The 14,746-nt window shown below is 45.3% G+C and overlaps 1 protein-coding gene and 1 non-coding gene across 4 annotated transcripts; both read right to left on the bottom strand.

The window, feature by feature from the left end:
- Positions 1–3,956: 3,956 nt before the first annotated feature.
- Positions 3,957–11,603, bottom strand: EIF5 (eukaryotic translation initiation factor 5). Of its 3 annotated transcripts, XM_042047318.1 has the most exons (13): positions 11,516–11,603; positions 11,149–11,342; positions 9,652–9,847; positions 8,838–9,117; positions 8,507–8,588; positions 8,104–8,276; positions 7,647–7,758; positions 6,827–6,966; positions 6,162–6,320; positions 5,799–5,960; positions 5,377–5,541; positions 5,024–5,158; positions 3,957–4,354 (listed from the first exon to the last, which is right to left on the bottom strand). In XM_042047318.1, the coding sequence occupies exons 4-13, from the start codon at positions 8,907–8,909 to the stop codon at positions 4,262–4,264; spliced, it is 1,293 nt and encodes a 430-aa protein (XP_041903252.1). In that variant the 5' UTR covers positions 8,910–9,117; positions 9,652–9,847; positions 11,149–11,342; positions 11,516–11,603; the 3' UTR covers positions 3,957–4,261. The 3 variants fall into 3 exon arrangements, with proteins under 3 accessions (XP_041903252.1, XP_041903251.1, XP_041903250.1); XM_042047317.1 differs by lacking the exon at positions 9,652–9,847; XM_042047316.1 differs by lacking the exons at positions 9,652–9,847; positions 11,516–11,603 and having other exon boundaries at positions 11,149–11,461.
- LOC121674249 lies at positions 7,171–7,294 on the bottom strand. The gene has a single exon (XR_006019502.1). It is a non-coding gene; the product is annotated as a small nucleolar RNA SNORA28 (small nucleolar RNA).
- Positions 11,604–14,746: the final 3,143 nt, after the last annotated feature.

The following is a 14,746-nucleotide window of genomic DNA, read 5'->3' as shown; positions in this document are numbered from 1 at the left end:
CCAGCCCTGGGCCTTGCTGGTCCCAGCCTTGCCGTACTGACCCAGCTGGCTGGCTTCACTCCAAACCTGTCCTGGCACAGCTGATCTGTGTGGCCAGCACTGGAAGTGAATGGCATCCCATCCACAGGACACTCAGAACTGGTAATTTAGCCACAACAAAAAGCTTAAAGAGCCCTAACTATTGAGTAAGACTTTGAAGCACATGCAAGTAGAAAAACTGGTGTATAGAAAAGATGGTTTAGCATTCATTTGGTTTCCCTGACACTAATTACAACAGGAAGAAGAGTGCCCTCTGTTTACAGACAGGGATTGGGTGAATCTGTTTCTTAGGTTCCTAACCCAGAACACTAAAGATGTTTTTTGATTTTCCTCTGAAAAAAACTGAGACATTTTAGAGTTTTACTGAATTAAAAGCAGCATTACCTGGGCACTGGGGCCATGACCTTAACGGACGTCAGCTGCAGCAGCTCTAAGGAAGCTGTGGAGATACCCTGGTGCTGGTCTGCACTAGGAAGGGAAGCGAAGTCCTGGGAAAGCTGCTCCGTGGCCCCAGAACAGCTCCTCAACAATTCCAGGTGAAGAGACAGACTCTGACACCTCTGTGACAGTAAGATGATAATCTCCAGAATGAAAAACACAGACAATGCCAGCAGCCTGTCAAGCATGTAAGTAATCCCAACAGCTCCAACAACTTTATAAACCTTAAGCTGAAATCTAACCATGCAGTGTTTCACAGATAAGGCTTAGAAGAGCATTGTTTTCAAGCTGCTTTTTTTTGTCTTTACTTCTGGGTTCTCTGTTCCAGAACTTCACAGTGCAGTGGTGTTACCGAAGGCCAAGGAGTCGAGCCTCAGCAACAGGCCGCTGAGGCTCTTTGGGAGTAATTAGTTTGTGAAGAAAGCAGCTGCCACAGATTGGAAAGACTAATTGGTGGGTCAGCTACTTTGGTTCCATCTCTCTTGCCATTTCCATTTGCTGCTTTCACTGAGAGCCCAGAGGTCCCGTTATCTTTATTACAGCTTTGTAGGAGCCCTCAAATGAAAGGACATTTCATTACAGGTCACTACGTTAACTACTTTTCAGAGGTACCTCTCCTTTTCAAATGGGAAGGTTCAGAACTTGCACAACTGCAATACACTCATGTGCTAAGCATTATCTAAAAATCAACTTTTTAAATTCTGTGGTGCATCTGGACAGCAACAAATTAACCAAGCTGTTTGACTTGGGTGGAGATTGGGATCTTTTGGCAAGTCTCTTACCCCAAGGAACAGGGCAGATCTTAGGGGGGAGGAATGACAGCCTTGTGGTAATGCCTCATGCAAGTGGCCCAGCAGAGGTGACCTCTGTGGGAGCACCACATCATGGCTACACTGGTAAGGGAAGCCACTACCACAGCAAGATAAAACAAAAGCACACATTTCTGTGCCTACTGCAATCCCTTCAAATCACTTTACTCATCTTTAGTCCTTGCCTCACTACAAGCCCGAGCTGTGCGTGCTCAGGAGCAAAGAGCACTCTTTTATCTAATACGTGTCCTACCAGATGCACTGGCCTCTAATGACAACTTGTAGGCTTTAACAGATAGAAGTAACACTAGGCAACTTTACTTCTTACGTGCACAACAGTCAGGATTTCAAACCCTGGTTGAAGCTGCTGAGCCTCAAGCACAGCTGGCAGTGGAGCACCTCCTTGTCATGCTGAATGAAGAGCAGCTACTGCCAAAGGCTGCCAAGCTGCAGCAAAGCTCCCAATTTAAGCTCCTGCAAGAATATGAGGGTTTGTAAAGCCGAGGCTGATGGACCTGCCACAAGACTCTCCACCTGCCCACAGGCAGTGCTCACACAGGTTTTCTAGCAGGGAGATAGTGCAGCACCAAGCGAGGGAAATCACCCAATGCTGTTTCCTTCCCGGGTGCCAGAAGTCTACCTTTGAAGCTTGCTTGGAGCAGATTTTATCTGAACTCCCAAGTTGCCTTTTGAAGATGTACTTGTTATTTTTAATCACATAGCAGAGGCAATACATTCAAAGACTCATATTTAAAGTCAGACTTCCTTCCCTAGAGAAATAGTCACACAACAAACACTAAATTTTTATGAGCTGGTGGAATCATCCGTTAATGATCCGAGACAGAAACAGCAACATGAATGTGAAAATAGGGTCAGAAGTATAACTCAGCACCAGGAATCTCATAGCAGCAGCCTCAGCACTTCTAGAAGCCTCCACCATGACTGAAATTAGGGCACCACTTTGTGATACACTCACTCTGATCCACCTGTGGGCTACTACAGACAAGAACGCTTTCATTCCCTGCATGCTCCCACCCCGTTTACACCAACTCTACCATCCTACAGCTTTGGTATGACATCATCAGTTCACTGACCCTATGAAAAACGTTTTTGGGTGGATTCATTTCCTAGTTTCCTTGCTGTAAGGAACCGGTGTGTCTTGCTAGTCTCCACATCCTAGAGCAAAAAACCAAAATCCCAGAGATTATCACGACTGGTGGCAGCTTTCAACTACCACTGAGTCTGCCCTGAAATGGGACTGACCACCCCCAAATGGTACTTCACTGTGTCACAACTGGGAACAGCCAACACCACAAAAAACCTTCACCCAGAAACCTTCTGGTCATGAGAGTAACACTTATCAGCATGTGCTCACAACAGCTACACAAGGGAGGCATGAGCCTGCACCAGGAGGAACAGAGGTCTTCCTGCCAGGGCACACAGGGGTTAGTAATTAATCTTCCAGTTTCCCAAACATGCATGAAAATGGACACTTCGGAAACAAACCTGGTTTAAACCCAGTGGAGAACAGATTTTCTTTTAGACAAAAGAAGCCAGGAATAAACCTGTCTCTAAATTAAAAATGTTAATTCTTGTATTTTTTACATTACTGCAATAAAAATCCATGTAAGATAAAAGGGGACTTTCAAATGCTTCAGGGCTTTACCCCATCGTTCTAGCGCTGTTTGCCACACCTGCTAGTGCCAAGTGACGACTCACTGCCAGGGCCACATGCAACACAACACTGCAGAACAGCAGAACCTGCAGCCCAAGTCACCCCTGCTGTAATTATCCAAGCACACTCTTTGCCTTTGTCCAAGTTCTGCCAGAATAACCTGACTAGAAAAAGCAGCTCACTGTGCAGTGCAGCCTTGATCTCTCAAAACTACTCATACTGAATCTAACAAAAACCCCCAAACCCACTCTCTTGCCACTCAATTTTCCCAGCAGGCAGCTGTGAAGGGCAACAAAACCCCAACCCTTAGCTCCTCCCTGGCCAAAACCTGTCACACACCATGTCGTACCAGGTTCCTGATTTTGATGGCCCAGGTTTTTCATTCACCATTTCTAAAAATAATCTGATTCCTCAACACTGGCATTTAGGACACTCACTTCCAGAGATAAGCAAGTGAACTTCGGGGACTTCTTGGGCTCGAGGTGCCAGATCTCCTCCTCTGCCCCTCCCTCCCCAGATGAGGCTGGAGCTGGACACCGCTTGGCCTGTGCCATAGTGACACTGCACAGCTGGACACACAGCAACAGCTGGTTCCTCAGGAGCAGTACACACCAACTGCAGCAGTAGCAGCTCCTGCAGCTTTAATCCTGGATTTGGAGCTGTTGAAAACCATAGGAAAGGAAAAAAAACCCAAGCCAAAACGCAACTCATGTAGTGAACACCAGAGGAAGTTTGCTTAAAAAAACCCAAGCCTGCGAAGATAAAAACACAGACAGCTGTCCTGTTTTAAGAAGCTGGCAGTTGCACACTGTTGATTACCGAACACCTGCTTCTTGCCCAGGTTTCAAATCTCCACTGTTGGAACAGTCTCGAGGGTTAAGGTGGGGTTTTTTTTGTCTCATTCTGGAGATTGTCATTGTGTGACCAGCTTTGCGAATTTCACCGAGCTGTGTAAATACTTACTTGGAAAAGCAATAAGGGGCTTGAGGCATAAATGAAGATTGACCAAAACCAAATCCTTTATTTCCACAACTGTATAAATGTGCTCCAAGTATGTGTCCAACACAAGTTAGAAAAACAAAATAGAACATGCCAGTTGCAAACTAGATCAGTTCACCGACGTGCTGACTCCTTGGTATTAGGCTTAGTTACACAAGACCAGTCACAGTAAAAAGATACATTTTAGAGTACAAAGTAGCAGGACGTTAAGCCATTTCAGCTTGTGCACATACAAGTCACACTTCTGGCAGAAAACGCAGAGAAGTTTGCATTACTATGCTGGAAGCTATGTTGCATCACTTTAAATGGCATCAATATCAATATCATCATCTTTATTGTTTGCAGGCTTCACAGTTTCAACTTTAGGTACACTGGCAGTTGTGGAGTACACCACCTGTGGAGACAAGGCATTCCTTTAACTACAGCACCTACTGCCACTAAGCACTGGAGTAATTCCAACACCCAACCACCCTCCTGACCATGGCCACGCACCACTCATCATGCTGCTTTTTAAGGCAGAGCTGTGCACGTGCACCTGGGAGGAAGAAGCATCTCATACCCCGGAGCAGAATAATCTAATGCTGGGAAGAGAACAACCAACCAACCCCCATGTGAAAACACTCCCAGCCACAGCCAGCTGGAATGTAACCAACAAATTTTACCTAGGCCTGAACTGTGAGGAAACTGGTTATTCTGCCATCAGCTTATCTGACAAACACACCCTCACCAACTCATCTAGAACATGAGACTCGATGCTCAATACCTCCTGTCAACCTTACATTACATGAGCTGCTACTGTGCAAGAGACTGTCACTATGGAATGGTACAGTCTTGGGCTATCCAGGTGCACTTCAGTTATTACAGTGATGTCAGACAGACAACTGACAACAATTAGCAGCAACGCTGACAAAGCATTGTAAATGGAATGCTCCTCCTTTTCCCAACATGCACAGTAATACCCCAAGTAATCCCTTTCAGAATGCACCAGGACAAGGTTACAAGACTTAAGCATGCAGGAACAGTGCAACCTTGGAGCTGCTGACAGTAAATGAGCCTTTCCTACCTCTATGTTTTCATCTTCATCCTCTTCTTCATTACCGGAAGATTCTTCTTCAGCTTCCTTTAGCCATTTAATAAATGGTTCTGCTTTGACACGGATTTCTTTGGCAAGCTCCTTTGAAACGTATTTCTTTGAGGCCTGAAAGACAGAGACTTCGTGTGAACACTGAAGGAGTTTACACCAGACTGTACCCAAACTGCTTAAATTGGAACTCTAACCTCACCCACTGCCTTCCATAGCCTGTTTTTGCAAAGGAGGCTTCTCATTGCACAAGCTACACCAGAATGGAGAAGCCAGATTGAACACGCTACCTTCAGGTGTTTAACTGCTACAGTACATTACATACTGCCCTTTACCTTTTCTGCCCAGCCAAGGATGACTTCTTCTTCCAGAAGATCTGCATCATACATTTCCTTCAAAATATGTGGTATTTTCGAAATAAGCTGAGACTGATGCATGGCTACCACACACTCAAAGCCATGGAGAAGGTACCTCTGAGCTTTCTTGTTGTTGTGGCAGAACTAGAATTGTGATAAAAGCAAAAGTGACTGAATGAGCTTTTTTACCTTCTCTCCAGACTGAATAGAGAGCAGAAGCAGCTCTATGAGATTGTGGAGTTTACAACAGTTCATACAATCTTTCCCAGAAGTTGCCCCCAGCTAAGGAGGGGTTTAAAAGTAAAACACTACAAAAACTCAAGAATTCTTGCCCATAGTACCAAGCAACTGCTACAAAACTCCAAACAGTTGTCACAATGAGTGCAGAAGAGATGGCTTACACGAAGGAAGTGACGTCTGTATTTTCTTATTTGTTCACGAATCTTTTCGTCAAAAAGGACTTCAGTGAGAACAAGTGGGCCCATAGCCTTTACATCCAGTCTCTCTGCTTCTGCTACAATGTCTTTGTCAGAAGTATCGATGACACCTTCTTCCTTCTTTTTCTAGAGGGAAACAGGTGCAGAGAGAAACATTTTAATGCCACTTGAGGTCTGCATTAATACTCTTTGCACTCTTCCCTTCCCACCACTGGTAGAACCAGTACTCTGCAGAAGCTTGAGCACATTGCTTTTAGTTTCCTTACAAACATTTTGTACCACTACACCTGAGTGGTTATATCACGCAAACAACCAGAGAACAGTTACCTTTACAAAATCAAATAGTAAGTTGACTCTCTCCTCCACAGTTCTTTCCAGGTCTTCACTAAGTGTGAGGTTCTTTGCATGGTCACTGATTTCATCCATTCTACGCCTCTGGGCCTCTTCTGTTGTGTCCTCACCCCAGTCATCATCATCCTCCTCCTCCTAAAATACAAAAGTACAACAGGAGATTCACACAATATTACTGCAGGCTTAGTATTAGGTGATGATAGAAATTATACAGACACGACAGCACTTTTATAAAACTAAAGAAATGCTTATAGTACAATTTACAAGTCAAAGACCATGGAGAAAGTGCAAACAGGAAAGAAGTAATGGAAGCTAGACCCGAGTCTATAGCCATCTGTAGGGCTACTTGAACTGCAGTTCTACCATTCTACCTAGTACACAAGAGACAATCCAGGTGCCTGAAAAGAAGTGATAAAGGATAGGCAGCTTTCACTTAACAAGGAGCACAAACCCTAGTACTGATGAGCTGATAAAGCTGCTATAGAGGAGAATCAGGGATCCTTCTATTCCAGCACTAAGTTCCAGATACAGTAAGACCTTTAGGTGCAATGTTGACCAGCAAGGAATGCCAGTGATTTCAAAGGTTTAAATCGGAGCAAGACACCATACACCCTTATCTCCCCACTTTCCCTTCTACTTACCACAACCTGTGGAGGAGTAATCTCCTCTGGTGGTGGGGGTGGAAGTGTCTCATTGCTGGACACAGAACCATTCTCTTTGTCCTTGCCTTTTCTGTTCTTCTTCTCCTTTTCTTTCTTTCCTGTACCAGTGTCACCACTTTCTGCAAGTGAATTTTAATGTTTTGTTCTATGAACTAGAGCAAACTAGAAAGTCCCTGCACCTCTGCCATATCCCCACCCAAGTGGGTTTGGATGCTTTCATTAGCTGTAAGTTATGGGTAGTACCCATCCCAAAACACACTCAGGGAAGATGTACATCTGGTGGGGAAACCCCAGTTGCAGCCAAAATCTTGCTTGTCACCAAGATTGTCCAAGTCTATATAACAGGTGACCTCACAAAGCAGAGACCCCTGGAATAGGTTAGACTTTTCTATTCTAGCAAGCTCAAATTGCAGCAGGCAACTGGATGCTTACTACAGAGTGTTGCTTGCACAGATTACAGTTTGCATTTACTACAGTTTTTACAACCTACTCTCACACTTAACACTGACTTAAAGGAACAACTGCCATGAGCTACTGCTAACTACCTTCCTTCCTCCTAAGTTTAGTCCTGCACAGGGAAACCCAGCTTTTAACAAATAGCTCTACTTGGGAAGGACACAGTACAATAAGAAAAGAGACTACCAGCACAGCTACTTCATCTTGATCCTTAAACATACTCTAGAGTATGCTAGTGCCTGCTTACATTTCAATTAGATGCAAGCCACTTATTTTTCTACTTCCATAACACCACCAATACAGAAGTTCTCTTTATCCCCAGAAGTAAAGAAAAGGCACTTACCAGGAGGGTTTTTGAGAATGAACGTGCAGAGTTTATGGTTTGTGTCAAGCATGCCTCGATAGCCACAGGCTTTGCAAGAGTTACCTATAGTTTGTTTCTTAGGATTGACATGCTGTAAGAGACAACAATCTCCAGTGAATTTAGATCTTACAGAACAATTATGCACTGAAACCTAAACCTAATGTCTACATGATTATCTCCAAATTATTAAGGCAGAGGTTTAAATACTTTGTTATCACCCCTGAAGACAAAGTTTAAAAGTAGCAATTTATCTAAGTTAGGAACTATTAGAGATGTAAAACCTTCCCAAAGAGTGCAAGAACGCGTACTTGGATTTTCTGCTCATAGATACTGCTATGTCTGTTTTTAAGTCTGCTTTTAACTTTGCACTACTTCTACAAACATTTAATATAGTGTTTCCATAGTGACACTGTTGATGTGGACAGAGAGCACTCACCAGATCAGTTTCAGGATTCTCACACTCAGGACAGAGAACAAATTTTTTAATGAATCCATCCAACATGTCTTGCAGCTTATTCGCCTCATGAGATCCATTGACAATGTAACGGTCATTCTTAACATCAAACTGGGTCTGTGCTCCCAGCTCACAACCAAAAAATTTGGTAGGATCTGTAAAGAAAGCATTATAGTCACTGCCATGTTCATATCTTCACTGTGATTCTTTAACAGCAAGTAAATAGGCTATTGCTTCTTTCTGTCCATTATTTCATCCCAAGATAATCATGTTTCTTTCTTACAAATCTTTGAAGACAGTATTAATGCTTTATTAGCTAATTAACACTACCACTTCAAACACGAAAGCATTAAAAAATGCTGTGTCATTCCACACTATTACTTACACGTTGGAGGCCGATTAAGCGCCTTTGCAACGTCAACCATGTTGACTATAACCGTCTTTATTCCATTTCCTTTGCCCTCCACCTAGAGAACAAATAATGTTTTAAGGTTAAATGCCTGCAACAGCCAAGCCCAGCATGCATTTCCCATTAAACTACACCAAAATTCTGCTTTGAAGTGCATCTCCTTCCAGGACCTAATGTGCACTTATGTGGACTGAAGGAGCGGACACCTTCCCTCCCGAGTGGCCAAGCATTATCATTGCCTCTTTGCCCTCCTGGGAGAACCAGTTATGGGAGAACACTCCCTGCTTACAGCTGCTTAGGAAGTTACCTTGGCAATCAGACGGGGCATTTTGTAGCGATAGAACTGATCTGAAACACTGCGGTTGACGTTGACAGACATTTTGCCTTATTAGTAGCTTTATCAATAAGATGAAGAGATCTTTGATTGCAGTTTTTTGGTATCTTCTGTCTGGAGAAGACGGGATGACATAAACGACTGCAAGAGTTCTCGGTCTCTGACATGAAAAAATTTTCGCCACTGAGGCTGTAAGGTTCTTGCTTGTACGCTATGTTTCCCCAATACAGGTACCAGTGGCTGCGCAACAGCTCTGCAAGTGTTAACAAATAAAAAAAACTTAAGTTTAGCTTGATGTACATCAATCTACTTTTGCTACAAAGCTATATAAGGGATTGTATCTAGGGTGAGAAAAAGGGAAAAGTACATTTGTTATGCTACGGCTTTCTTCAACCTATGGAACTGAAAACAACAGCCTTGGATTGTACTGCTAAGGAACTTTTCTTTAACTACACCACAAAACTTTCCACCCTCTCTAACTACCCTAAAATCACTAAACAGCTTAGGACTACTTTTTTATACAATTAACTCCTGAAGGAGTTCTGGGATCACTAAGAAAGGGCACACTCTGATTTATTATGCAGACCAGTGACTTGCACCATAAGGGTCATGTGGTATGGTTTCAGACTGAAGGGCACAGGAAATCAGGAGAAAGATTTGGAAATCCGTTTTAAATTCCGTATCATAGCATGAACCTATCACACAAACTGAAGTCTGCCAAAATGTTGAGAAATATAAGATGAAGCAGCAGCAATCTGTAGCCCAACATAGTTTGTACATGGCTTACGAGTTTTTGGATCGGAGTGGAAAAGAGTTGAAAATTACGTAATTCTCCCTCTCACTTATGGATTCTCATAGCAGCTTCTGTTGAGTTCTGACTTAACAATAAGCCTGATAAAGTCTGACAGAAGTTGCTTCACTGTAGAAAGCCTAGCAATGCAGAGGTACAGAGCAGTGCAGCAGCTTTTCCAGTTGATTTTTTTCTTGGGGGAAGGGAGGAAGGGGAAGGAGGATGAATCCTATTATTAACGTTGCCTTGAGCAGTATTTACATATTTAAATTAACACGTGCCTCTATAATCAGATCCAAGAGTACTTAAGCCACAACCGGTTGACTACACAGGCAACCCTAACTACAGAGCATGGCTATCCTGACACGTCATCACGTTGTTATCGTTAATGAGAGAAGCGCTGGCACATTAAAAAAGCCTTCTTTGTATTTATGTGTAAGAGCGTGCCTATGGTGCAACACGATCTGAACCCCTCTGGTCAGGTTTACAACTTCTTTACACAATAAGCAGATAGACTGGTACGTGCCTTGTGGTCTACATTATTAACCCTGATGCAATTTTACCCTTCCTCAGCAAAAAGTACACTGCGGATTCCGTTTAAAACACACGGTTTCCTTCCCCAGGATGTCTAAAAAGAACCACCACGTAACCTGACCACGCGTTTGCAGAAGTGCTGAGGAAGCAGCTCTCTCGGTGACCGAGTTCCCAGAAGAAGCGTGCCGTTTTTCCTTCCTTCCAGAGTACAGCATTTGTCTGCTGCAGGCTGAAGCTCCCTCTCCTGGTCCCTACGACACCTCACGCCAAGCACCACCCCCCTATATGCCGCGCACGGAGGAGAGAGCGGGAAGGCAGACCGACTCCCTGCCGCACAGCGCCGCGTCCCCGCCCCTCTCGCGGTGAGTCATAAATGCAGCAATTAAGCACTGAGTCAGCGCTGGGAGTCGTGGAGGAGTCACCCCTGGCCGCGCATGCGCCGCGCCGCGGGGGCGCTCCACCCCCCCCCCCCCCCCGCCCCGGGCCGCCCCCCGCGTGTCCCCCGGGGCCGCCCCTCGGGAGAGGGGCCGAGCGCCCCCCCCGCGGCCGGTGGGAACTGCGCCACCGCCCCCCCTCCGCCACAGCGCGGGAGGCGCGGCCCCGCCGCCGCCATCTTGTCTCGTCGCATGGCGGCGGCGAAATGAATATAAATAAATAATTTAAAAAAAAAAGGAAACGCGCCCCCGCCCCCCACCAAACCAAACAATTACCCTGCAGCTGAAGATCTACGGCTTTTAGATTTAAATTTTGCTGTGGGTTTTTTTGTTGTTTGTTTCCCACCGCCCCCCACACTGCTTCTCTTTCCTCTCCCGTCAAAGTCCCGGACGCTTCGTTACACAAAACCTTTGTCAATATCCACCGTTCACCGACAGCCTGAGGCCCCAGCCCAACCTCAACCGCCCGTTCCTCCCACCCTCACCCCGCTGCCCCTACCCACCGTAGCCCACTACTAACACTCACCGTTTTCGTCCAATAAAGACATAAACCCAACGCTGCTCGCCCCGGGCTGCGACGAAGCCGATTGTGAGAGGAGAACAGGGCCGAGGGGGCGCTTATATCCAGACGGGAGAGGGAGGCGGAGGCGGACGCCGCAGCCTCCGGGTCCCGGCGTCCTGGAGCGGGCGGTATCACCAGGGAGAGCGGTGCCGGGCAATCTGCGGGCAAGACACAATCAGGAGCATCGTTAGCGGCGGCACCTGTGAGGGAGAGGGAGGAGGAGGAGGAGGGGGGAGAAGAGGGAAGGGGGGAGGGAGAGGCGGCGAGCGGCGCGCAGCCGAGGCAGGAGGGGGCGGCGGACGGGAGCCGGCAATGGCTGCCCCGTACTCACCTCTAGAATGTTCTCGCTCCGACTGAACAACGCCAGAGCTGGGATCAATCAGCCAGCGGCGCGCCCCGCCCCCCGCTATCGCTATTGGCTCGCTGTTCGGCTCGCAGCGAAGCTATTGGCTAAGACCCCGCCGCTCCCCCCACCCATTGGTGAAGACCGCTATCAATCAAGGCTTTGCCTCCCTCCCCCCGTGCCCTCCCCTCGCCGGTGCCCCAAAGGACATCGCGTCTACAGCGACCGAGTCTCGCGAGAGAGCGCGGGGCGGGGGGCTCGGGCTGCGCGGGCCGGGCCGGCGCGGCGGGGCCGGCAGGGGTTGAGGGCGCTCCGGGCCTCCCCCGGCCCCTCCGTCCTGCCCGGAGTGCCGGGACACTGCCCCGGGGGGCGAGCTGCTCCCGGGAGGGCAGTGACCCAATGCTTGACATCTTAGCAACTATGTTACAAGTTATATTACAAGTGAATTAAAGCAATTAAGTTGCTGAATAAGTTGTGTTTTTCCTGCATAGCCGGCTTTTGGGGTGTGGGGATGAGCCTGTTACTTAACCCCGGAGTCATAAAGGCTCAGCGTTGGGTGGCTCTGGGCTGCCTTACAAAGGATGACACAATTGTCATATGCATGTACTCTGTTCTTAGTGGAAAATGTTGCCAGCCCTATGTAGCTGAATTGAGGCCCTGAATGAAATGCATGTTTGGATTTATTTTCACGTCAAAAGCAGAAAACATGCGTCCTTTCTTCCCTGTTATGTATTCTTTCCCATCTTCTTCCATCTTCACTCTTCCAATATCACAGGAATTACATATTTTGGGTATTTTAGAGTGTCAATAATGTTCAAGTGGGAAAGAATTTTTTTCTGACTTTATGAATTGAGTGGATAACCACCTGTCTTACCCCTATAAACACTCCCCAGCAGAACAATGCTCCTCAGTTCCTGTCACTGTCTTACTGAGTAACGTAAAGCTTCTTGATGGCTCCGTGGGAGTATAGAGGAAAAGAGAGGGAGCGACAATAAAACTAGTAGTGACATTAAATAGTGTTATACACTCTAAATCTCTTCCTGCCTGAAGGTGGTTTTGATGCGTAGTTTTCCTGGCTGACTTTGATATCACATTGATGTGGTCAAAGGAGATACCCCTCCTGTTGAACCTTGAAGTGCATACTGAACATTTTTGGTCTGATATGCAGAAGAACTGCACTCAGGAAGGTGTCTGATAAACGAGGCTTTCTTAGAAGTCACAAAAGCAGGGCTACTGCCACTTCCAGTGGCACACAACAACAATAAAAAATCTTGTTTCCTCAGCTGGAGCAACCAGAGATAAGTGTGCACATCTTGGTGTTTTCTATAAAACCCCTCATTGTGGCAGCTGCCCTTGCTACGTCTCCTTTCAGCATATGGAATAGCTGGTCTTTCTAGCCAAGACACTGCCCTGTAAAGCATCGTGGAATGGTTTGGCTTGGAAGGGACCTTAAAGATAATCTAGTTCTAACCCCTCACCACGGACAGGGACACCTTCCACCAGACCAGCACCATCCGACCTGGCCTTGGACACTTCTGGGGATGGAGAGTCCATCATGTAAGTTTGTCTTGGGCTTCACAATCAGCATTTGAAAAAGGTAAAAATTCCTCAGGATATGTTAAATGTCTCCTTGATAAATGCATAGCAACACTTTCTGAAACAGGAGAGAGTGTCAGGGCAAAATAAGGAAGCATCTCCAAAGTTTGTGAGGCTTGGCAGTTACCATGAGGGGAAAAAAAGTCATAAAAAAGTGGAAGGCAAGAAAAGCACCTCAGGAAATCCTTTGCTGTAAAAATATGTGGCACATAAAACTTGCTAAATGCCTCCTGTCTGTGGCTTTAGCTCTGTGTTACAACACCTAGGGGGTTAATAAATTACGAGTGTTAAAGTGTACTGTTGCCAACACCACTTAGTGAGCTGCTTGGAAAGAGACCCTGGATTTGGTACTACTTGACTTAATGAAAAACCCTTACCATTACCATCATAAAGAAAGATACTTTTTTTGTATATAGTAGATAAATTGACAAAAGTTAAAGAGGTCCCTTTTAAGATGGTGATTCTTCTGCAAAGAGCAGGTCTCATCCAGTTGAAGTCACATGACATTCTCCTGGATTATGCAAACCAGACTAAAACTGGATTATTGACTTCATGGTGCCTCGTTGTTGATTTTTTCCTCAGCAGAAAATTCATTAATATTGAATGTTGCATCCCAAATATTTTTACTGAATCTTAATATTTACAGTTTGTTCATTTTAATATTTCATGGTGTGGACAAGACAGAAAAATATTTTCTCTCCTCCCACTTTAAAATATCATGATTTCATGAATCCTGAAGTTCATAGTTCACATTGCTTGTGTGACTTTCAAAACCCAGACTGCTTGTGTACTTTGCATTTTATTGACAGAAACTACGTATACTCTTGTAGGCATGACATTTTAAATGACATTAGTAAGTCAGGTTTTGCAAATGGTTTAATCTCTAAGAATAGGAAGTTTTCCACAGTTGAATTTAGGGTGCATTTCCTTATCACAGAAATGCTTTGTTATTACTGAGTTCAGCCTTGAACAATCCAAGTTTGTTCTATGTTGCCTTAGCCAGTTTTTATTAGAAATAACCAAGAGTCAATGACTGTGACAATGCAGCAAAATCAAAACTCTACTGAAATTCTTAACATATTTAAAATCTTCACAAAGTGGTAATCTGAACAGTTATGATGTGTCCTTTTTATCTCTGATTGGCAACTTTGCGTCCTGTCTGTGGTTTATTCAGCAAGTTTGTCCACTCTCAGTGGTGTGGCTGGCTGTAAACATAACAGTAATGCAATGCCCTCTTGGTAACCTTGGCCTTGAAGAATGTTTTGTCTCTGCTGCGTGTGTTACCTCCCAGTGGCTGGGTCAGAGCTCTAAATTTCATCCAGTGCAGGCAGGAACATTAGCACCTGAGTAAGGGATTCCTCCTCATGCCATCTTCACAGCTTTGGCTGTAATTTCAGGAGATAGAAGGAGGGCCAAGCTTATCTATAGTTACGTGGAATAGAAATAGCCTTTCTTCTTCCTATCTTGGCAATGTGTAGAGAAAGTTTAATTATTTACATACTAGGTTGGAATAGGTAACCTTTAGGGAAGGGTGGGTCTGAAATACATCGGGGTTGACACTAGACATTGATCAGTCACAAGGGCAGAGGTTAATTCTGGTTTTACTGTTCAGGAGCTTCACAG

Source organism: Corvus kubaryi, unplaced genomic scaffold, assembly GCF_017639235.1.
Source record: "Corvus kubaryi isolate FWS band 111438036 unplaced genomic scaffold, C.kubaryi_AGA036_p1.0 66, whole genome shotgun sequence".
Classification (NCBI taxonomy): Eukaryota; Metazoa; Chordata; class Aves; order Passeriformes; family Corvidae; genus Corvus; species Corvus kubaryi.
This window is presented reverse-complemented; position numbering and strand designations above follow the sequence as displayed.

What these genes read in the sequence shown, in the direction of transcription:
- EIF5 (XM_042047318.1), bottom strand. Translation starts at nt 8,909, where the DNA reads ATGTCTGTCAACGTCAACCGCAGTGTTTCAGATCAGTTCTATCGCTAC. An exon ending in TGCCCCGTCTGATTGCCAAG is followed by an intron (nt 8,589 to 8,837) that starts GTAACTTCCTAA and finishes TTTGTTCTCTAG; the next exon opens with GTGGAGGGCAAAGGAAATGG. An exon ending in ACAGACGTCACTTCCTTCGT is followed by an intron (nt 5,542 to 5,798) that starts GTAAGCCATCTC and finishes TCACAATTCTAG; the next exon opens with TTCTGCCACAACAACAAGAA.